This window comes from Pogoniulus pusillus, chromosome 20 (assembly GCF_015220805.1).
Source record: "Pogoniulus pusillus isolate bPogPus1 chromosome 20, bPogPus1.pri, whole genome shotgun sequence".
NCBI lineage: Eukaryota > Metazoa > Chordata > Aves > Piciformes > Lybiidae > Pogoniulus > Pogoniulus pusillus.
Window position 1 is genome coordinate 10369328 of NC_087283.1, and position 23598 is coordinate 10392925.

At 51.6% G+C, this 23598-nt stretch overlaps 1 protein-coding gene across 2 annotated transcripts in view; it reads right to left on the bottom strand.

Moving 5' to 3' along the window:
* Positions 1–1360: 1360 nt before the first annotated feature.
* Positions 1361–23598, bottom strand: part of ANKRD11 (ankyrin repeat domain containing 11) — a 168110-nt gene continuing 145872 nt past the window's right edge. For both annotated transcript variants that reach the window (XM_064160138.1, XM_064160139.1), the window contains 9 exons: positions 18454–18624; positions 16958–17161; positions 14483–14625; positions 13904–14051; positions 6400–13130; positions 5041–5139; positions 4797–4940; positions 3634–3726; positions 1361–2756 (listed from right to left, as the gene is read on the bottom strand). In XM_064160138.1, coding sequence (XP_064016208.1) covers positions 2571–2756; positions 3634–3726; positions 4797–4940; positions 5041–5139; positions 6400–13130; positions 13904–14051; positions 14483–14625; positions 16958–17161; positions 18454–18624 — 7919 coding nt within the window. In that variant the 3' untranslated portion in view covers positions 1361–2570. The remainder of the gene's footprint in view (positions 2757–3633; positions 3727–4796; positions 4941–5040; positions 5140–6399; positions 13131–13903; positions 14052–14482; positions 14626–16957; positions 17162–18453; positions 18625–23598) is intronic.

A 23598-nucleotide genomic window follows, 5' to 3' on the forward strand; every position in this document is an offset into this window, starting at 1 on the left:
CAGTTTGCTCCCCTCTTAGTCCCAGTTTGCCTCCTTCAACCCGGTTCTCTACCTCCCCCCTCGCTCCCAGACGCGAACTGGTCAGATGCCTGTTCACACCCAGCACTTACACACCAGGCACTGTCACCACCACCCGGCCAGGATGCCACCATACCAGCCTGACCAGCACCAAGAGAATGCGAGACCTACCTCGGGGGGTGGCTGCACCCACGGATGTGGCCAGGAGGAGCAGCGCTTGGTGGAACACCCACTCCAGACACTGCCCCCAGCACTGGTGTCAGAAGGGAGAAGCACAGAAAATTCCTCAGGCAGGTGCAAAGCAGGCAGCAGAGCCTGGCGGTGTCCTGGGCTGGTGAATGATCTTCTGCTGGGGATCTCTGTGGTCGCCCAGATGCTGGCAACGTGAGCCTGTGCTCCAGGGAGACCATCGTGGCCATGGGGCTGCCTGGGCTGAGCGAGAGCTGGAAGACATGAACAGGGCTGGAAAGCAGTTGTGAATTCGACTGAGTCCACCCTGGTGACTCCGGCAAAGTTGCCAGCAGAAGGCAAGGAGCCAAATTGCATTGGTAACACCTCCACTTCCAAAAGGAGCAGCTGAGATGTTGAACCAGCCTGTGTACACACACGGAAAAACCAAACAGAAAAGGCCTGGAGAAAAGGAGGCTGAGGGGAGATCTTCTGGCTCTCTGCAACTGCCTGGCAGGAAGTTGGAGCCAGGTGGGGGTCAATCTCTTCTCCCAAGGAAAAAGCGACAGGAGAAGAGGAGATAGCCTCATTTCATGACTCAGCACCACCATGCACCATCCTGCCTCTTGCAAGGAAGCTGCAGTGTGCTCAGAGACAGGCCACGAGGATGATCAGAGGGCTGAAGCACCTCTCCTATGGAGACAGACTCAGAGAGTTGGGATTGTTAATTTTGTAGAAGAGAAAGCCCCAAGGAGACCTTATTGTGGCCTTCCAGCATCTGAAGGGGACCTGCAAGAAAGCTGGGGAGGGACTTTTTAGGGTGTCAGGTAGTGACAGGACCAGGGGGAACGGATCCAAGCTAGAGGAGGGGAGATTCAGATTGGCTGTTAGGAAGAAAATTCTTCACCACGAGGATAGTGAGACCCTGGAACAGGTTGCCCAGGGAGGTGGTGGAAGTTTCATGCCTGGAATTTTTTAAGGCCAGGCTGGTTGGAGCTAGACGATTCCAGCCCTGAATCACAGACTCACAGAATCAACCAGGTTGGAAGAGACCTCCAAGATCATCCAGCCCAACCTATCACCCAGCCCTATCCAGTCGTCTAGACCATGGCACTAAATGCCTCATCCAGTCTCTGCTGCTGCCCCTTCCAGGTGGAACTGTCCATAAGCAAGCTAATTTTAATTAATTTATTTATTTCTTTACACATAACTGAAAGTGATGTTACAGTACATAAGTTATTTACAACTGTGCAGTAATGTGTTGCAAAATAAATTATCTAGAAGGCAGCAAAAGTACATTGTTAATGTATATAAAAACTGTACAGCATTTATGGGATACAATTTTTCTTTATATGAGTATTGGCTCTGTAGTGTTTTCAAGTTATGTTCTCAGAAAGAGAAACGAAATGCCCAAGATTAAAGGAAAACAAAAACAAAAAAAAAAACGAAAACAAAACAAACAAACAAACAAAACAAAACAAACAAAAAAAAACCAACAAAACCAAATAAAATAAAATAAAATATATATATATATAAACCACATGGATTTTACTCCATTAAAAACACAGTTGGCAAAGTCCTTTCTCTGCGTTGCCTTTTTGTTTTAGGGTTTTGTTTTTCTTTTGCCCCCGCCGGCCCACCCTCCCCCCTCCGGTGCTCGGCGTGCAGCAGGCTCCTCCCGCGGGCGCATCCCGGAGCCGTCGGCACACCTCCGGAGCTGCGGCTGCCCCAGCTTGGACGCTGTCCTTTTTTGTTTCGTTTTCTTGGTTGTTTCGAATTGTTTTGTGGTTTTTTGTTTGTTTCCTTTTTTGTTGTTGTTGTTGTTTGGTTTGTTGTCTTTTCTGGTTTAGACATAGCCAGGATGGAACGAGAAAACTCCAAACATCCCCCCCCACCCTCCCCATGGTTTCCTACTGCAGCTTCTCCCGTAGGAGATCCGCGAGCGGTGGAAAACGAGAGAGCTGGAAATCACGGTGCTCACGAGTCCGCCGGAGACAACGTGGTTGCTGGCCCCGCTCAGCAGCCTGTTCTGCAACACACGCACACAAAATGTGTGTCCTTGGCCTCCTCCCTCCACGTCTCTGCCAGTCTCGGGGCCGGGGAGTGCTCGCTGCCCGCGGCGCAGACCGGCTGCCTCCCCGCAGAGGAGATAGGTCCCGGGCCGCTGCCCGGCGGAGCTGCCGGCAGTCCGGAAGCGAGGGACGCGGTGTGAAGAAAGTGCAATTGTTTGCCTTATTGTTTTGTTGTCTGCTGATAGCTGCTTTCCTCCTCCTCTGACCAGGGATTCATCAGCAAGCGGTAAGGGTGAATGTGAGCTCGACCGCCCGACCTCGGAGGGCTCCCGTCCGTGCCAGTTTGCAGAGATGTCTCCTGGTTTGGAACTGTCATGCCGGCAAGAGCACAAAGTCATCGTTCACGTCGACCATTGGCACATAGAAGGAGGGCACCTCGTTCACGCAGAGGGATTTGTGTCCTGCGGGGTCCAGCTCCTGCACCTTCAGCTGCCACTCCATCCTCTGCACCGCGTTCAAGGCGGCAGCTTCGTGTTGCTGCCGCATGAGCAGGCACGTCTGGGTCGGGGACAAAAAAACAACACGTGGTGAGTGAGAGAGGGCAGAAAAGGTTCCTGCTGCCCACCCCACCCAGCAGAGGCAGGGCACCTGCAACCATCATGGTGGACAGACCTGCAAACTGCATGAGGGACACCACACTCATCCTCACAGGTAGGCAATCTGACTTTGGGATGTCTGCTGAGTTCAAGTCCAGGAGTAAACTGACAGGGTCCTTGTAGGGTGGCTTTGCAACGTTTGCAAGGACTCAGAGAACACTGACTCTGCTGGTGACAGCCTCAGCAGACAATGTCCATCTACCCAACAGTGGCCCTTGGCTGCCCAAAACCAGGGTTTTGCTCCCTTCATGGGAGCTGCCAACTCTGCCCATGTCACCAAAATGACAGGATTACAACTGGTTTGGAAGGGACCTTTGAAGGTCATATGGTTCAATCCTCCAACTGCAGTCAGCAGGGACATCTGCAACTAGAGCAGGTCGCTCAGAGCCCAAACAGCCTGACCTGGAATGAAAGGTTCCAGGGCTGGGGCATCTCCCACCTTTCTGGGTAACCTGAGCCAGTGTCTCAGCACCTTCAACATCCAGTCTGAATCTCCCTCTTTCAGTTCAAACCTACCATGCCTTGTCCTGTCACAACAGGCCCTGCTCAAAAGTCTGTCCCTGGATTTCTTACCAGCCCCTTTAAGTACTGGAAGGTCACAAGAAGGTCTCCCAGCTGAAAGTAGCATTGTCCCTGCTTCACCTGGGTCTGTCACCAAGAGCTCTCTGAACATCACTGTGTGGGCTCCTGCCACCTTGAAACCACAAAGGCAACTCTGGGGTACAGCAAGAGGCAGGCCCTGGCTCGGGGACCCCCGGAGGAGCTGCCCCTGCGCTCACCTTCATGCGGTCGTACTTGTCATCCACGTCCTGCAGCCAGGAGATGAACTGCCGCGCGTTGAAGCGGTCTCTGACCGATTTGTTTTCGTCTCCCTAAGCAAAGAGGAAGGACACGCTGGAGTTTGGGTTTTGTCTACTTGAAGCAGTCAGAGGTCCAACAGGCCAAGTTCCAACCCCTCTGAGGGCACAGAGAAACAAGGAAGGTGCCTGTGGGGTGGGAAGCCAGAGCATGCTGCTCCTTGGCTGCTCCTGCAGCCCTTCCCCAGGGGGTCACAGCCCCAGCCTCATATGGGCAACACACTCCCCAGTTTTGATTGCTTTTGCAGAGGATCTGTCTGTGCCAGCTCATCCCAGCTCCCTCATCCCTCTGTCTCCTTCAACTCCTGCCCAAGATCATAATGCCTTCGCTGCAGAAGCACAGAAACTTGGCTGGGAGATGCTAAGGGATAAATCAAGGCTCCTGGATCGATACATCAGGTCATTAATAAATTCCAGGATGCTGTGCAGGAGCAGGGTCCTTCCTGCAATGCAGCAGTGTGTGTTCCCGAGCTGCCAGGCTGGGGTGGGCTGCAGAGGGTGCTGGTGGGATGGCTCAAGACCACCACAGCCACTGGCTGCAGGAAGCAGACACAGAAACCAGATATGATTCCCCCTTCTCTGGCAGAGAAGGGCATGAAATGGAAGCAAGAAACCACCATTTCTTGTGGGCTGTGAGTCAGAGCCAGGCTCTTCCAAAGCCACTATTCAGACACAGATCAATTTAGCGGCTTCTCTCCCCTTCCTTCAACAGGAAAAGACATCCCAGAGTGCAGCAGAATAAACCTTTCCAGCGTGTGTAGATCCTGATCCAGAAGGAAGGGCAGAGGGTTCCGAGACTCACTGATAAACCTGAGTCATGCCTGCTCCTAAAAAGACACAACATTCCCTGCATCCCGGTGTTCCTGGTGTATTTCCTTCTGTGGCACACACATGGGGTGTCCCAGAACATGCCACACTAGAGACTGAGTCCTGCTGCTGTGTGACACGGTGGGCAACAAGTACCTGAGCAGGGAGAGCATCAGTAATCCTTGCCCACATCCCTCTGGAAAAGCAGTGTCTCCATTGGGATCTCACACAGCACCTGTGAGAGTTACCTCTTCTCCAGCACCAAGACAGGCACTGACCTGATTTTCTAGAGGCATGTTATAGACCTCGGAGTCCAGCAGCATGGTGCAGGCACTGAAGGGCACAGCCTGGTTGGCAATAGTCCTCGCTGCCCGACAATGAACCCTCAGGATCTCCTGCTCACAGGAGACAATCAGCTTCTCCTGAGGAAGAGCAAAGGAAGCATTGAGTGTGGCAGCCTCTCCAGCAGTGGCAATGTGGGACCTCTATCCCAGCAGGAATTTCCCTGGAGCACTCCCTTACCCGCTCGATGCTGTGCTGAAGCCGCAGCTTCCCCCGGACAGCTTCCTGCTGCTTGAAGAGCTCCTTCAATGGCTCTGCCAGCGATGGTGGTGGGGCAATCTGGGGACACAAGGCAGTCACAGTGGAGGATTAGAGCCATGATGCTGCTGGGTGAGTGCACAGCCTGTGGGGCTCACCATCAAGAGGAGTGTGGGCAGCAGGTTGAGGGAGGTTCTTCTCCTCCTCTGCTCTGAGCCAGTCAGGCCACATCTGGAGTCGTGGACCCAGTTCTGGGCTCCCCAGTTCAAGAGAGACAGGGAACTACTGGAGAGAGTTCAGTGGAGGCTACAAAGATGCCCAGGGCAGTGGCGGAGTACCTACTGCTGAGGAGGTTTCAAAGTGGTGCTGAGAGACATCACTTAGTGATGACCTGGCTGGGTTAATGGTTGGACTCAATGATCTTCAAGGTCTCCTTGAACCAAAGGTTCTATGATTCTATCTCTCTATGCACTGCAGCAGAATGACCCAGAGCAGGTATCTGTCTGACCCTGTTTGCTGCCAGGAACCTAACCTGCTGTGGTCAGTCATATCAACCCTCCTCCTCCAGGCTGGATACTGGATGGCTTGCCTGAAGCACTAACTTCTTTCATGCATCTCTACCACCAAGTCCATTCCTGCAGCAGAGCAGTGAAACACAGCTCCCACTGCCAAGGAGTGAGTACTACCAGCACATCAGGTATCAGAGCTGGGGAACACAGGGGCAGGAGTTAAGAGCCATCTTCTTCCTTGGTCTTCCAGGCTCATTTAAGTCCACTGTTTCTCAAAGCAGTTTTGCCTTGCAGGCTCAAACCCAGTGGATTCGCTGCCCTAAAGCCTGAGCAGATCTCAGGTTCCTAAGCACAGCCCAAGGTCTCCTTTGCATAAGGCACAGAATCACAGAATTGTTCTGGTTGGACAAAAACTTTAAGATCATCGAGTCCAAGCGTTACCTAAGTCCAGCAGGTCAGCTCCCAGAATCACAGAATTGCTTTGATTAGGAAAGATCTCTAAGATCACCAAGTCCAACTGCTGACCTAACACCACCACGGCCACTAGACCATGTCCTGAAGTGCCATGTCTACACAGTTTTTGAACACCTGCAGGGATGGCAACTCCACCACCTTCCTGGGCACCCTATTCCAAACGTGTCAGAGGACACATTTACCACACAGCCACCACCCACTTCCTCAGGGTTAGGTTTGTCATTATGAGCATGTTCTAAGAGGAGGCCAAAGCCACTAGCAGCACAAGGGTGCACTGGGGGACAATCTGGCTGGGCTTAGAGCCACAAGGGAGGACATAGGCCCTGATGCTGTTGTTCACAGGATGAAGGTGACTCACCACCGGGATATGGAGCTTGCTCAGAGGTTTGCCATCCAGCAGGTAGGAGCCTGTGTAGGTGACGTACTCGGCATAGCACTGGGGAGCTTGGGGGGTTATGTAGCAGAGGATTTTCCGCTTCTCTTCAATCTTCTTCCTGATCTGGAGGTACTCAAAGTAGGGGTTGGACCTGTCGCTGTGGTAGGGTTCAATGTCATCCAGTTTGATGGCATCTACGATAGCTGCCAGCGTTTGCTGTATCATCTCCCTGGTCTGCTGGGTGGACGTGTTGATCTGCTGCTGCAGCTGCTGGTTGGAGCGCTGGAAGCGGCGCTTGCGCGGGTGCTGGGCCTGGGAATCGTCCTCCTCCGTGATGCGGCCTTTGGCACGGGTGGCGGGCGCCGAAACGGGAGGAAATTCCTTCTCGGAGGCAGCAGCATTCTGCTTGTTTTGGTTGGCGAGCATCTGAGCCCGGTTCCTGGTAATCCTCTGAGGAATCTCCTCTATTTTGGGGGGTTTGGGAGCCTCTGCTACTGGTTTTTGTACTGGCTCAGTGACTTCGGCTTGAGCATTGGCCGGAGGTGCCTCTGCCTGTGAGGAAGAGACTTGGCTCCCCCCACGTGCTGCAGCTCCCTCCTGCGAGACGCCGTTCTCAGTGCTGGCCACGGGTGGAGGACAGGGCTGGGAGCTGCTCTCTGCCACCCCACCAGAAGATGAGAGGTCTTCGTTCATGACCTCCACCTCTTTGCTCTCCGCCTGCGCTGACTCAGATGGGGTCTGCTGGAAAACCTGTGTTTCTGACTCCTCCGCTCCTTTCTCCTCAGCTACGCTCAGTGTTTCTGAGGTGGCTTCTTGAGCAGCCACTTCTGGTTTCTCCTCCTCTGCTTGGGGCTCTGCCTCCACAGGCAGGACAGCAGCTGCCTGGCTGGCCGGTGGCTCCTCAGGCTCCCCAGATGCTACTACGGCTGTGGTCGCTTTGATGATTCCAGCGCTTGTTTCTGAAGCTGCTGCTGGACTTTCTTCTACCGCTTCTGCCTCAGTCACCTCTGTCTCTGCAACATCCTTGGGTTGCAGAGGCAGCTCTGGCAGTGAGAAGGGGCCGAGGTCCAACTCATCTTCTGTATTGGTGAAGGGATCAGGCCACGTTACGGCCTCCTCTGTATTTGCAGGCGCAGCATTGCTGTTGCTGTTTTCCAAATAGCTGTTTTCTGGCGCAGTGACAACTTCTGCCTGAGGTTCTGCTGGCATACAGGGGGGCTCTGGAGGTATCTCAGGTGCTTCTTCTGGAAGAGGTTTGCAGTTATTGAAGAATGTGTCTAACCTAGTAGGGGACATGTATGGAGCCTGCTCCTCAGCAGTTGCTATTTCTGCTGGAACTGCTTCCTCAGCATCCTCCTTGACTTCTTCGAGCCCCGGCTCGGACACTGACAGAGGGTATGATATGGGGGACACGGGGTAGGAAGCATCTGTGGGAATGAAGGCGACCGGTGTGGGATGAATTGGCTCTAGGGAGCAGAGAGGAGGTTTAGGGGACTCAGAAAACCTCTGGGGTGATTTCATCAGAAGCTCTGAGCCCATGGACCAGCTGACAGAGTGCTCTGCCGAGTTGCCCATCAGGCTGGGAGGAATGGCGGTGTCAGGGTTTCTGGGAGGGTTGTCCCAGTCTATGTTGTTTTGCTCGGGCATGGCTGAAGTGAAATGGTTTTCTTCAACTGGTGGTAAGTAGGTGGGTTCTGGTGGCATGATGGAGGCGGTGGCTTGCTGCTCTTCCGTGGTGTCCAAGGGCATGCCGAGGTCAGGAGGAAGAGCACTTTCTACTGATGGAGCGAGCAGTTCATCTCTGTGTGAAGGGGAGGATTTGGCTTGTAAACCAGAAAAGACACTTTCGGGTGACTGGGCGACCCCGCTGACAGCTCCTGGAGCACAGTGCAAAGCCTCTACTTTGGGTGACGAAACTCCATAGTCTGGTGAGTAATACCCAGGAGACAGACACTGGAACTTCTCAGCAGGGACAGAAGGAAGGGGAACTTTCTCCTCCATTAAATGCTGCACCGGAGAGTCGTAATTTGTTGTCGCTGGGACACTTTGCTGCCTGAAGAATTTATCTCCAACGCTGAACTCTTCTTCGGGTGCCCTTCTGATATCAACAGAGATGGAACGGTAGAGGTTGGTGGAGGGTATGGTACGAGTCGGGGTCTGGCTGGGGTTCTCAGGCAGCCCACTGGAGACGTTAGTGTACCTGTCAAAGAAGGATGGAGAACAGGCGTTCATGGACATGGTGGAGATGGGCAGCGAATGCTGCGAGTCCGCGCACTCGAACATCAGGTCAGTGTAGTCTTCGTTGCTGCAGGAGGGAGTCCTGGGCGTCTGCATCACCTCCTCGTAGCTTGGACAAGAGACGACTGATGCTGGGGTCGGGACTCCCGTTGGCCGGTTCTGATCTGGCCTGGGAGACGCCGGGAGGATCTCCTTCAGCTGAGGACCTGTTATCCAGTCCTTGGAGTCTGTCCCAACAGCAGGTTGTGCTTTGTTTTCTGGTGACAGAATGGGAGTCAGTGGGCCCAACTCCTTCAGCTTCTTGTCCTTCAGCTGAGTGTCAAGCGCCAGCGGCTTCTTTGTTGCCAGATCCAGGCTCCTCTTGCGCACATCTTCTGAGCTCTTGAGTTTGTCCTTTAACTTGGGGTCTCCGGACCTGTGCCTCATTTTCTCCATTTGCTTCATTCTCTCTTTGTGCCTTTTGTGGCGCTCCTCTATTTCCAGGTCCTTCTGGCTCAGCATCCTCTCAAAGCTGGTCATCATCAGATCGCCATCTCCCAGAAGCTTCTCCCTGGGCCTGGCATCTTTCTTGCCGCTGTCTTTGGAAAGGGTTATTTTCTCGTTCCCATTGCTTATTTTGATTGACTCCGATTTGTCCTTCTCTTGGTTCTCTTTCAGCTTCTCCTTCAGCTTGGTCTCGCCAAATTTGAGGTTGTCCTCCTTTGATTTGTCTTTGAAGGCGGTAACTTGAGGACTGTCCTTGTCTTTAAGTGCTGACTTTGGCTCATCTTTGTGGTGTTTAAAGAAGCCATCTGCATGTTTGTCCCGATGCTTTTCCTTTTCCTCCTTCCATTTTTCCTTGTGTTTATCTCGCTTCTTCTTCTCTTTAGCTGTGCTGATGGTGCTGGAACTGTAATTCTTTTCTTTTTCCGCCTTCTTTGACAGCTCCCTCTCGGAATCATTTTTATCTTTCTTTTCAGAAAATAAGTAATCAATGCCTTTCTCTGGCTCCTCATCAGCCTCTGCCTTCATGTTGTAGGAAGCACCAAAAGCTTCCCCATCCACAGAGAAATCCTTCTCGTAGTGAGTGGAATCCTTTCTGCTGCTGGAGTCTTTGAAGTCTTCTGTTTTTTCCTTTTTCTCTGTTTTCTCCTTCTTTGCTTTTTCCTTCTCATGACTTTTCTTTGATGAAGATGAGGAATGCCTGTGCCGCTCTTTCTCCTTCAATTTGTCCTGCAAGCAGGGTAAAGGCAGAGAGTCCTTAAACTTCTCTTCGGTGGCATCAGCAAGAGAAAGGTTAGAAGACTCGAAGAGGCTGGCCAGTCCTGGATCTTGGCCTCTGTCTGTGAAGCTGTCAGAAGAGATCTCACTGATCTTGTCATTGGAGTCATCTCGGTAGTCATTCAGAGCCTCCTCCTCCAGTTTCTCCAGCAGGCTCTTCTCCGACTCCCCTCCTTTTGAAGACTTCTTCTCCTTGGAATGCTCCTTCTCCGGCTTCTCCTTATGTTTGCTTTTCACCTTGTCGTCACCGGCATGTTTCTTCTCCACCTTTTCTGGGAGCTTCTGCTTGTTCTTCTTCTCTTGCGTGGAATCTATGGACGTTCTGTCTTTCCTGTCCTTGTACTTCTCAGTAGAGTCTTTGTCTTTCTTCTCTTTGTGTTTTTCAAAGGAGCTCTTCTCCTTCTTCTCCTTCCCTCCTTCTGATGTTCCTTTGTCCTTCTTCTTCTCCTTGGAATCCTTATCTTTCTGCTTCTCTCCAGAATGCTGCCGGTCGGAGGAGTACTTGCGGTGCTTGTCTGGGTACAGCTCCTTCTCCGCAGCCGCTCCCTCGTCCTTCTCCTGCAGACTGTCCAGACGATGCACCTCGCTGGTGGCCGAGTCGCCGACTTTGAAGCCCGTCAGGCTGTAGTCATCCCGCTCGTCCTCGCTCTCGTCGGTGAAGATGTCAGCAATGCTGTACCAGCTCTTCTCCTTCCCCTTCTTCTCATCCTTTTTCTCGGAGAAGTCCTCTCGGTCTGTGGAGAAGTTTTTCTCCTTCTTAACCTGGTCAAAGGAACTCTTCCTTTCCTTGTCTTTGCTGTGCAGGTCTTTGTACTTCTCCTTAGGTTCCTTTTTCTCCTTGAAACCCTTCTCCAGCTCTTTGTCTTTTGGGATTTTCTCAGGAGCAGCTTTTTCATTTTTCTCCTTGTCACCTTCTTTGGATTTTTCCTTGTATTTTTCTGGCTTTGCCTTTTCTTTTCTTTCTTTCTCTGAAGCATCTTTCTTCTCCTTTTCCTTCCCAGAGTGGTGCCTCTCCCAACTCTCCAGAGTCTTACCACTGAATTCAGGGTCTGCCTTATCCTTGAAGAAAGTTTCACAGCTGTATTCCTTGAAGTCATCTCGATAGGGCTCCTCCTGCTTCGTTTTGGTGTCTTTCCGATCTTTAGAGCCATCAGAGGAATCTTTTCTGTCCTTGTTGGATTCACCTGTATCTTTTTCTTTCCTCTCCTTGGCACCCTCTGCAGAATCCTTCCTCTTCTTGTCCTTTTCAGGCAGATAACTAGGAGTAACTTTGTGTCTGTCTGTTTGGTCCTTTTTCTTCTCAGAGCTTTTGTCCACATAGTCCCTCTCTTTCTTCTTTAAGAAGGTGTCCTTCTCGTTGCGTTTCTCGGTGTATTCCTTCTTCTCTTTCATTTTATTGTCTTTCTTCTTGTCTTTAATTTCCTCTTTGACTGGTTCTATGATTAGCTTTGCCATGGTGTCATTTTTAATCTCCCTGAAATCCGTTACAGGAGAATCCCAGCTGTCTTCTCCTTTGAAATCAAAGGATGAATCAGAAGACAGGTCTGAAAACCACCTCTCTTGCTGATCATCTGAAAGGCTGAACTTTGTGTCCTCGCTTTCGGGAAATTGGGTTTTGTTGCTGAACTCATCAAACCCAGACTCATCTCTGTAAAGTTTTTCTTTCTTGCATTTCTCTTTCTCCTCCTTGAAGGATTTTTCTTTCTCCAATTTCGAAACCTTCTCCTCCTTCAGCTCATTCTTCTTCTCAGATTTTGACTGCTTGTCCTTTGACTTCTTCTTTCTCTCCTCCTTGTGTATCCTCGGCTTCTCTTCTTTGGGAGACTTCTCCTTTGAAGGTTTCTCTTTTTCTGCTTTACTCAACCCTTCTCTGAAGGATTTGCTCATGTCTTTACTGCCATCTTTGACTTTTCTTAGAGATTTCTCCTCTTTCGAGGATTTTCCAGTCTCATCTTTAAACAACCATTCTTTCTCCTCTGCCTTCCCTTTGGGGAGCTTCTCCTCCTTCTTACCATGCTCCCGCTCATGCTTTAGCACTTTCAGCTTGTTTTCGACTGGATTTTCTGTCTCTACTATCAAGCCTTTCTCAGGCTTCTGTTTAGAGTCCTCAAACTCAAAAGAAAACGTTTTGATGATTTTAATGTCTTGGCTGACAGGACACTGCCCCTTCTCCTTGTTTTTATGTTTGTGTTTCGTTTTATGCTTTTTCACAACCTTCCCCTCCTTGTCCAGCTTTGGGATTGCCCCATCCACGTTGCTATGGAATGAATTCTTTTTCTCAGGAACGGTGTTGTGGGAGGTGTTTTTCTTTTTGTGCTCTGGTTTCTTCCTGACTGGCTTTAGCGACTCCAAGCTCGAGTCCTCGGACGAGTAGTCTGACTCGCTCGTCAGCCTCGTCCTGGTGGAGTCTGATAAGGAACTGACGTCTGACCAAGCTGGAGAAGATATGGTTTTCCAATTGTCCGTCCTCCAGTGCTTGGAGTGCTGTTCTGTAAGGTTAGGATTATGTTTCTGGGATGCTAAACTCCCATGAGAAGAGGTCGATGAGGCAGACAGAGAGTTAAACAAGGAGGATTCCTTTAGCACTAGCCTGGAGTCCTTTACACAGCTAGAGCTCTGAAGAGAGTCTCTGTCATCCTCCTCACTCTCCACATTTTCACTCTCTGATTCAGAGGAACAAAATTTGTCATTTTTTTTGCCAAACCGAACCTCTTTGCTTTTTGTCTCCTTCTTCCGCTTCTTTTTCACTTTGCTTTTCTCCTTGGGTGGCTTTGTGCTGGGGGGCTCCCGAATCTTGCTGCTGGGCAGGATCGAGTGGGTCGAAAGGCGCAGCTTCTCCCCTGTCCCTACAGCAACGCTGGTCTCCTCCTCGTCCGAGCTGTCCGACAGGATGCGGTGGGCAGCTTTCTTTGGTGTAATTGTGTTATTTTTAGTGTAAGTTTTCACTTCCATTTTGGGTATGGAAATGAAACTGTTTGCTTTAGTCTCTTTTCTGTAATCCTTTTTCAGCAAATGTTTGTCATCGACCGGCGGGACCCGGTCCTGCTCATCGTCCTCATCAAATTCGTACTCGTCCTTCACCGGGGTGATGGTTTTGGGGGGCTCCTGGGCCTTGGGCTTGTGCTTCAAACCCTTCTCAAACTCTGAGTCTGTGTTATTGCCATCAACAGAGCTGGAGGGAGCAAAGGAAGGGGCGTCCTCCTCTTCTGAGGTCTCTGCAGAGAGAGAAGAACAAGGTGTTAAGGAGCTTTGGAGAGGGAACATCATCAATCTGCTGCAGACATGAACCCCTGGAAAAGACCTTCCCACCCCTTTGCCTCACCCAGCCCTTGCTAACATTGCAGATGATTGCTCCAAAAGCCACTTGGGAGACTTTTTGGGAAGGAACAGCTACCAAGTCTCAAACCTGCACAGGGTGCTCCTTAACACAACATCCCAGGTGCATTGAAAGACCTTCTTAGCAGGGTTATGGCTGCCCAGAGCATAGGTCAAGGCTCCCCATAAAAAGTCTAATTGACACTAATTAAAACCTGGAGCATTCCCCACAGTGGTGGCAATTGTGTGACACAAACTGAAACATGAACACTGCTACAGCTGAGCCCGTGCCCTCCAACCAGAGGAGGGCTGGGAACACACCAGGTGCACGCAAAACTCCTCCTCTCTCCACACAAGCTGGACCATCACCCACATTTTAAAGGTAGAACATCCATTTACCTGTGATGGGCTTCCAATCCTACATCTTGACTGCACCAGGCAAGTGATCTCAACGTAGGCTTCCAGGGCAAACAGCTAGAGCTCCCGGAGCTACAGGCTGGCAGTTATGTTGTCTGAATTTGGGTTACAGCTACGGATGGACTCCTGACCGTGGCAGCAGCGTGCAGATATCCTGACAAGAGTCTAACTTCACTGTCCTCTTAACGTCTCTGTATTAACAGACAGCTGCAGGCCACAAACATCACTCCCATGTTCACATAAAGGTCAATCTCACCTGTGGAGCTCTCCTCGCTGGAGGGGTACGTGGTCTTTCCCAGGAGCAGATTCACCATGGTGGGAGAATTAGCTACTTTTAGAGGTGTCTCGCCCTTCCTGTTGCTTTGATGAGGGTTACCTCCATAATGTAACAACAATTTCACCACCTGGAAAGAGAAACCCAGACTTAAAGGTGCTCCTGATGTTTCCATTCCACACTTTCTGGACAACTTTGACACATAACTAACAGGGGGATGTCCTCAAGCAGGACACATCTTATGCTACGAACAATCACTGATATGAAAGAAGACAAAAATGAGCAACATGAACCAGCCTGGGCAAGAAAGAAAGGAGTAGAAAAAGGCACATGACCATGCTTCCTCTCCAAGCCCAGAAGAAGAAGAAGAAAGAACTGGCTCCTGCACATAGAAACACCAAGTAAAACACTCATCACTGGGACAGGAGAACTTCTGCCTGCTGCATGGCTATCAAACAAGAAGAAACTAGCCAGAATCTCTGTGTCTGCAGAGTTGGCTGCTTGAAGCAGCACTACAAAAGGTCATTATAAACAGAGCTATGACCTGCAACAAGAACCAACCTTGAAGTGCCCGTTGTTGGCTGCGTCGTGCAGCGGGGTGTCATCATCCAACCCCTTCGTGTTGACTTCGGCACCTGCAGCCAGCAACTGCTTCGCCACATCGTAGTAGCCCCGGTTACAGGCCTCGTGCAACGCCGTCCAGCCTGCAAGCAAAGGGACACTCAGGACACACACATCACCTTCAGGGAGGACAGAGACAGTGAAAGGAAACCTCCGTCCACAGAGGCTGCAGGTGTTGGTGTGTCAAGGAGGCTGCGGCTCTGATGGCCAAGATGGTTTTGTCCACCCAGCTCCCCATGGCACAGCAGGAAGAAACCTGAAGCTTTCCCTTGCTGCTCCAACCAATCATTAGACAAACTGATCCTCCTGTGGGGAAGGACCTGGGAGTGATGGTGAACAACAAGTTTCTCATGAGCCAGCATGTGCCCTCGTGGTCAAGAAGGCTGATGGTCTCCTGCTGGGCATGAAGAAGAGTGTGGACAGCAGGTTGAAGGAGATTCTCCTCCCTTTCTATTCTGCCTTGTCAGGGCCACATCTGGAGTCCTGGGTCCAGTTCTGTGCTTCCCAGTTCAAGAGAGTCAGGGAACTACTGGAGAGCATCCAGTGGAGGCTGCAAAGATGCTGAGGGGCCTGAAGCACCTCTGTGAGGAAGAAAGGCTGAAAAATCTGGAGCTGTTGAGCTTTGAGAAGAGCAGTCTAAGAGGGAATCTTCTCAATGCTCAGAAAGAGCTAAAAGGCTGTGGGGCAAGCGGATGGGGCTGTACTCTTTTCATTGGTAGTGAGCAACAGGACAAGGGGCAGCAGGCACAAACTGGAGCGCAGGAAGTTCCATCTAACCAGGAGGAGAAACTTCTTTGCTGTGAGGGTGCTGGAGCCTGTACATTATGACCTTGGACAATCTGCTGTGAGTGACCCTGCTTTAGCAGAGAGGTTGGACTAGAGGTCCTTTAAAACCCCCACCCTGCTGGGATTCTGGGATTCAGTGATTCCTTCTGGTTATGCTGTGTGCCACTGGGAGATCATCTGACAGATCACAGCCCCAGGAAATGGAGAGGAAAAGTGGAAAACAGGTCTCAAATCCTTTCCCCTTCCAGATCCTCTAAGGGCCATGCTGCTGCCCAGATTGGGACTGAGCTGTGAACTGCAGATGTGGCTCTGACACAGCCCCCACACAGACCTCACAAATGTTTCCTGCCTGCTCTACAAAAGCAGCAGCAACAACAGGCCTCGAAGGTCTCTCAGTAACAGTGCCTCTATTTCTCAAACAAACCTCAGCAGAAGAGGCAGTGCACTGTTTTGTTGTGCTCAAACAGTCTGTGCTGGAGCAGGAGCTGGTTTGAAGTTTCCCAGCACGTGTCATGGCTCCCTTGGTGTTTTGCTGATAGCGCTGTGGGAGCTCATTCCCTTACCCTCCCTGGGAGCACTGGAAAGGGGCACCTGTGACCAGAATTAATCACAACCCAGGGCTAGGTCTCGCAGTGATATTAATCATGCAGGAGGAGGAAAGTGCTTTAGCTATTTATAGCCCCCAAACTGTGTGAGGAGAACAGCAAAGAGCAAAGTCAAGCTCTCGGACATGCTGGAGGAGAGGCTGCCTCGTGCTGATTCAGCCCCATCACAGCACCCTTCGCCATCACACAGCCACCATCTTAGGGCTGTTCCCATCTCAGGCTTGGCTGCAGCCACAGCCTCACATCCAGCCTCCTCTACTCACTCCCACCACCTGACAGAGAAGTTTGGCCACATTGCTGAGGAGGAGATGGTGCCCCTCAGCTGCTAACCATCATCTCCTCTAATTCGGCCACCTGGCTGGCACAGCCTTGTCCTTCACGTTGGCAGTGCCAGCAGCAGCCCCACGTGTAGTACTTAAAACCAAATCCCAGAGCCCTGTAAGCTTCAGTCATCCAACTCTGGAGCTAAGGCTTTCCAAGCCCACTCTTTGCAGTAGTTTTGTGCACATCATTTCTTCTATTTGAAGTGGAAAACAAGGACAACCTGCCACCTGTCTTTGCAACCCTCCACCCCCACTTCCAAAAGGGCATCCACGTGGGAGGGCACAAGAAAACAGAGCAGAGGGACCTGGTCATGGTGTCAGAGAGCAGAGCCATGGCAGACCCAAGATCACCATGGACCAAGCCCAGCCCAGCATCACAACCCTATATGAAAGCATGTTCAGGGCAGACAGGACAACCTGGGATTTAGCTGCCAAACTCCAGCAAGATAATTGATGCTTTTCAGGGATCTGAGAAACCTGTAGCAGCTTTTGCCTTTTTTTTTTAAAGGACAGCAAGACTTTTTCCTCCCTAAAGGGTAAAAACCACTATTTTGGGTTAACATCACCTTCACAAGTACCAAACCCACATTGCCAAGCAACTGCTTTTGCTGGTGGACCTGCTGTTGGAGATGGAACATACAAGCAGGTGAGGAAAGGTTGGTGTCGTGGGCTGCCCACCGGTACTGCCAGGGGCTGGTTACCTGCAAAGTCCTTCACATTGACATCTGCACCCTCGATGATGAGCTCCTTGATGCGCCGGGCATCGCCTCGGATGGCAGCTCGATGCAGCCGAGTCTCCCCTCGCTCGTTTCTCTTATTTACTTTATCTTTGGTTTTGGAGGCAGAGTTAGGAGTTCCCTTCTGACAAACTGTAGATTGAGAGGGATGCTTTGGTGTTGTGTCAACTGCGTGGAGAAGAGAAACAGAATCAAGAACTGTGGATTGAAAGGAAGCCCTAAACCCTTAGAGGGAGCTCTTGGAACGTGTTTCATCCCACTTGTCCCCAAAACTCTCACCACCAGGCAGGCAGCAGAACCTCTGAAGAGCAGAGAGCCTGTGCGTGTACAATGCAGATACTAACTGCAGGCTGCCAAAGCTTGCTGTAGACACAGGAGGTTTCACTTGAACTTAAAGAGAAACTGCTCTGATGGTAACAGAGCACTGGACCAAGTCGTCTAGAGAAGTTGTGGAGTCTCCTTCTCTCTGGAGACTTTCAAAACCTGCCTGGATGTGATCCTGATTTAGTAGGTTCATCTGATCTAGGTGAACCTGCTTTAGCAGAGAGGCTGGACTAGATGGATCTCCTGAGGCTCCTTCCAACCCCCACCATTCTATGACTCTACAAGACAACTGCAGTGCTTGCCAAGACCAAGGACAATCCCATGATTTCAGAGCAGATAATGCAGCTCCTTAGCCTAAACCCACAGTTCCTAAGGGAGGTAGCCTTTTACTACCACGTCCATGTGAGGTCTGACAGCCCTGGCAGAAGCTGACACAATTCCTGGGAGGACATCTGAGTGCTCTGAAGATGACACAGCTTTCTGCCTTTGTTTTTCCCTCACGGAACAGCACCACGAGCAGCTAGATCAGTGCTAACAACAACAAAGTGCACGGCTCAAAGCTGCAGCCTTGGAGCGTAGGACGCAGATGTGTGCACGCAGATAGCAGGGCCTCTAAAACCCCGGGGGGGGGCACAGATTCAACAGCTAAAAATGACCAAAATACAAAATCCGTGGTGATTGTGCTCCAGCTGCTCCACATCTCAAGCTGCAGCTGCAGTGCTTACATATCTTCTTCCTCTGCACACGAAGAGACATTAAAAAACCCATGGAGAAGGTTACTGCATTCCCAATGTTCCTCTGCTGAGCCCGAAAACGTGAGGCTCGGGTGTGGAGGAGGCTCTGGTGGAACTAAAGCTCTAGATAGGCAGCCAGGGCAGCCTCAGTGGTGGCCCTCAAATGGCTCTCAGAACATCTTCTACTACCACCTTATGCTGGAAGAAGGAAAGGTGGCCACAGCCACATGTGAACCTTTTTGGCACCTCTACCTTGCTGCCCTGCTCCAGCATCCCACCTGAGTTGCTGAGAGAGAGCAGACCCCTGAGAGCCGCCTGGAGAACCTAGGGAAGGGGTAGTTATGAAACTCTTGCTGCAAGCCCTGCCCAAAGCCCTGAGCCAAACCACCCTCTGGATCTCACCTGGGCTGTTTGCAGACTCTTCTGCTGTCATCTGCATAAGGAGAGCAACTTGCTGGCGCTCGGAGAGTGGGTAGCCTGCCCGGATCCCCGAAAGGCCCATCCCGAAGAGCAAGCCAGGCTTCCTGGTGGCAGGCTCCTTCTTAATCCTCTTCCGCTCTGGACCCTGCTTTTCTGCAAGCACAGAAGCACAGGCTGTGAGTGGCACTGCAACCAAAACCCACCTTCACTTCTGAGCAAAGTGCTCTCCAGCTCCACTGTCTCATCTCCAGATGAAAAGCCTACAGCGAAGGGCTCGTCCCCGCGGTGGGAGCGCAGGTTCCTGAGGCAGCTACTCAGGATCACACACTGAGATTGCTGCTTCTCATCAGATCCCTCCAACATCACAGGCTAATATAAGACAGAGGGAGCAGGTCCTTGGTGGGGTCATAGCTGGTACTGTACTTCTAGGAGCCTCCATTTTGTGCCATGGTGCTTTGAGGAGCGTACACAGCCTTACACCACCACAGCGTGGCCCAAACTGGAGGCACCTACAAGCATCAGCAGAGAGTGCTAAGGAGACAGAGGCTGACAGCTCAGAAATGTTGCCATCTCACTCCCTCATCTTCATCAACCAAGGGCTCTGCAGGCCTGGGGAGTGCTGGGCTGACCCTCTCCTTCCAAAGTGTCTGCTTCCAGAGCACCCACCTGCAGTTAGCCAGATGTTCACTTAAGCACATCTACTCCTGCATCTCTCTGAAAACATCCCAAATGAACAGGAGGGAAGAAACTCCCATGCCTAGCTTGTCAGCCTCCAAAACTCAGCCTGACACTGGGTCTCATGAGTCACCCAGCTACAAAGGCCAGAGCCAGTATTTGCTGCTGGCATGGCATGTGGATAAGGATGAGAAGAAACTCCAGCCTCTGCCAGCACCTCCAGCCTCAGCAACCCAAGGTGTGTCCCTCCCACCTGAAAACCGTCCTAAACCCCCCAAGAAATCTAAGGAAGAGATGGTGTGGTGGGTGGACAATCCAGCTTTGCTCTGATCCCTTCCTAAGCACTGACAGAGGTTGTTTGTGACTGGGACAACTGCAAGGCTCCTGTTGGATGTTCCTGGCATCCACAGCTCCAATGATTCTCAAACACAGGTAAGCAGCTCTCTGACCTCCCATCTCATGCTTCAATGCCAGTTTAAATTAGGCTGGTTGGGTGCCACTTGAGAAACTTGAGCACTAAACCCCCCTTGCTGCATCCCCAGAGCACAGCTGAGCTGCTCAAACCCCCCCATGTGAACGGAAACTCTGCTCCCAAGCCCACCACATTTGGTCTTGGAAAAAGGAAATCCTGCCTGTGACTTTGAAGTACAACTGAGAAAGGAGTTTTGTCTCCCAGCCACCAGGTCCTGCCAGGATCAGCCCCACCAGGGACTGCTGCTCACTGGGTTGCTGCCAGAGGACAGGAATCAAGAGGGTTATTTATCACAGCAAGCACCCCCCAAAGAGGAATGCTGTGAACTGGAGCACTTCCACGTGGGCTGCTGCTACAGACACCAAGAATTCCTGCTCTCTTCTAGCCCAATGTTTGACTCTAAACATGCTCATTATTTTGCTGAAGATGTTTTGAGAATCTCCAGAAAGAGTTAGAGGGATGAGACAGGGAGGTCTGAAAACAAGTAAAAGGCTGATAATGCTCTCCAAGAAACCAAGGCTTTAATTCCCAACAGCCAGGGAGGGGAAGTAGGTGGAGTCCTGGAGCAGGCTGCTCAGAGAGTTTGTGGAGTTTCCTTCTCTGGAGAGATTCCTAACCTGCCTGGACACTGTGATCCTGGGCAAGCTGCTGTGGGTGACCCTGCTTTAGCAGGGGCGCTTGGACTAGATAACCTCAAGAAGTCCTTTCCAGCCCCCACCACGCTGGGATTCTGAGACACTCCACTAAGCCCAGTGTTTGCCCAGTTCCCAGATGCAGCATCCTCAAACTGGAATTTCAAACTGCATGAGGAGATGGAGAGGTCCAAGAGGATTTGCAACAGATCACACAGACAGAAATAGAACGGTCTGAGGGACCAGCTGCACTCTGCCTCTTCCCCACCACCTGTGCCAGGGCAGGGTCCAGTAGCCTGGGGAAAGGCAAATCCTGCAACCTGGCTCTGCTCAATCAGCCGTATTTGTGATGCTGTCCAACAAAATGTGGGTCACTGGCACAAGGCCACCAGCAGGACAGAGCCTGCTCTGCCTTCGTGCAAAGTCCAGTGGGTCAGAAAAAAAACACTAGGGGACAGAGGGGTTTAAACTCCACCACTGGACTTTGGGGCCAACACAGGTTTCCTCCTTCATTCACCAAGCTGCAAGCAGAGTAAAAGTCTCTGGCAGATGAGGGCAGCAGCGTGTGGGGATGGCCTCCACTGCTCCAGCTTGATTCGTAGCACCAGCAGCAAGCAGGCAGCTCTCAAAACTTTCTCCCATGCTGTGCTGCTCCTGTACTTCAAAGGTCTCACCCAAAGCAGGTGACACATGGGGACAGACTTTTTATCAGGGCCTGTTATGGCAGAGAAGGTGTGATGGTTTGAGACTATGAGAGGGAGATTTAGACTGGAGAGAAAGGAGAATTTTCTACACTGAAGGTGGTGAGCCACTGGCCCAGGCTGCCTGAGGAAGTGAAAGCTGCCTCATCCCTGGAACCAATCCAAGTCAGGTAGTCTGTGGCACTGAACAACCTGCTCCAGTTGCAGATGTCCCTGTTGACTGTAGGGTGGTTGGACCAGACAACCTTTAAAGGTCTCTTCCCACTCAAACCATTCCATGATTCTGTGATTTCCATCAACCTTGTGCTCCTGGAACCTTGCACAGTGAAGAACTAACATCTCTGTCCCAGGGAACCTTCTCAACCAGCCAGCACGGGCCACCCCTCTTTAAAGACACCCCTGGACACACGTCTGTGCAGGGAGGAGAGCCCTGCTCTAATTCTGCAGAGCCACGTTTCAGTTACCCTGGCAGCCGTAACCGAGCTACAAGACGAAATCATATCACAGAGATGTGGAGAAGTTCTTAATGGCTTGAAATAAAATTTAACTCAAAGTGCTTATGGTAAGAAAACAATTCAGTCTGGACAGGTCCAGGAGCCATGTGTCCCTCCAGACATCCTTGCCACAAGCACTAGGACACTTGACCAGCAGACAGGGAACCTTCCTACTCCTCAGGAGGCTCTGAGCTGTGGTTCAAAGCAGGTTGGTTAAACCCAGCTCGGCCAGGCTTGGCTTCTCCACGTCCAGCCATACCCACAAAGTGGGACACAAAGATACTCAAGGAGGTCCCACCTTGGCCAGTGCCACCAGGCAGTGCAAGGGGGGTATGTGGTGGAGGGGCTGCACCACGTGCATGTGTGGAAGGAGCCACAGCTAGAAGATGAACACATCCGTTAATATAAGCCAGCTGTTGTGAGCTGTCAGCACGAGCCTCTGATTTGCCAACACTGATGACCAAGTTCAACCAAACCCCCCTAAAGTCTCCTTAATTCCACAGTGGCAGAAAATTTCCTCCTCCACAGAACATTTCACATCAAGAGCATGTGATCAACAAGATAAAAATAAATGGGAGAGCGGCTGCCACGCTCTCGCCTGCTGCGGGGAGGCAGCTGAGGACTCAGGATCCTGCACGCTTCCCATCCCTGCCTCTGTGCAGGTCCCTGCTGCTGGAGGATCCCACCCAGTTCTGCTCTCCATAGCACCTTGCTCCTTGGTAGCTGCTCCTGCCCTGCAATAAAGGGATTTCCTCCTCCTCCTGCCATGCAGAGCCTTGCTGACCTGTTCCCCTGAGAGCTCTGTGGCAGCAGCGGCAGCAGCAGCAGCAGCAGCAGCAGCAGCAGCAGGGAAGCACAGCACCAGCCCCTGCACAGCAAGGCACTCGCCTGCTGCAGCCCAGAGCTTAATCTGACTTCTCTGAGCCTTTGGGGGAAGTAGGTCGTTGGCTGCTCCTCCTGCACTGGTTGCGTAAGGAGCAGCACTGAGCCCAGCGTCTGATCGTCCCCCTGGACTCAGCACCGAGGAGGCCACACCTCAAATAATGGTTCTGCAGCCCTCACTACAGGGACTCTGAGGGGATGGAGCGGGTCCAGAGACAGGCAGTGGAGCTGGGGAAGGGTCTGCACAACAGATCTGGTGAGGAGCAGCTGAGGAAACTGGAGCAAAGGAGGCTGGAGCCAGGTGGGGGTCAGTCTCTTCTCCCAAGAGAAAACAGCCTTAAGTTGCCCCAGAGGATGTTTAGGTTGGACGTGAGGAACAATTTCTTCCCCAAAAAGCAGAGGGCTGACCCAGGCAGCCCAAGACAGTGGTGGAGTCCCCATCCCCAGATATCCCATGAAGATGTGGTGCTGAGGACATGGTTTAGTGGTGGCCAGGCAGTGCTTGGGTTAAGGGTTGGACTTGAGATCTTAAAGGTATTTTCCAACCAAAACAATTCAATGACCCCTTAATGGCTCCCAGTGCTGACATTAGTCCTAGCATGGGCAGCATGCCAGCCTCAGGCTGTCTGCATGGCACAATGCTTGTGCAGAAGCAAAGCCTCTAAGAGGATCTGAACTATGGGCAGGAAGAATGGAGAAGGAGCTTCTCCCAGTGGATATGGTTCATGCTGTTCCACCAGCAGCTTTGCTTCCCATGTTCAGCAGAAAAGCCCAGCCCAGGAAGTCTCTGGGCTGGATTCCCTGGCCCCAGCTGCTCCTGGACTAACAGAGCTGCAAATGTGTTTTATCTCAATCCACAATTTATTTACTCAGAATCCAATTTTCAGCAGATTTAAAAGGACAACCTGCACAAAGATCTCTTCTCAATGGCATCAAGTGCCACCAGCTCCTGCAGCCTCTCTGAATGCTTTTCTCTAGCACCTTGCAGCAATGTGGAGCACATCAGAAGAAAGGCTCAGAGTGGGTAAAGTCTCAGCAAACAGAACACAGGCAAGGCCATAGGAGTGCCAGTCCCCACATGGAAGCACAATACTCAGAGGTAGGAGGAGGTGTGCAGCTATGGGGGCTCTGGAAATCATCTAGTCCAACTACTCCCACTAAAGAAGGGTCACCCAGAGCCTGCTGCCCAGGATGATGTCCAGGCAGGGTGGGAATGGAGCTTTCTCACTTCAGAGGTTATCTCACTTCTGGCCACCAGAGATGGTGGCTGG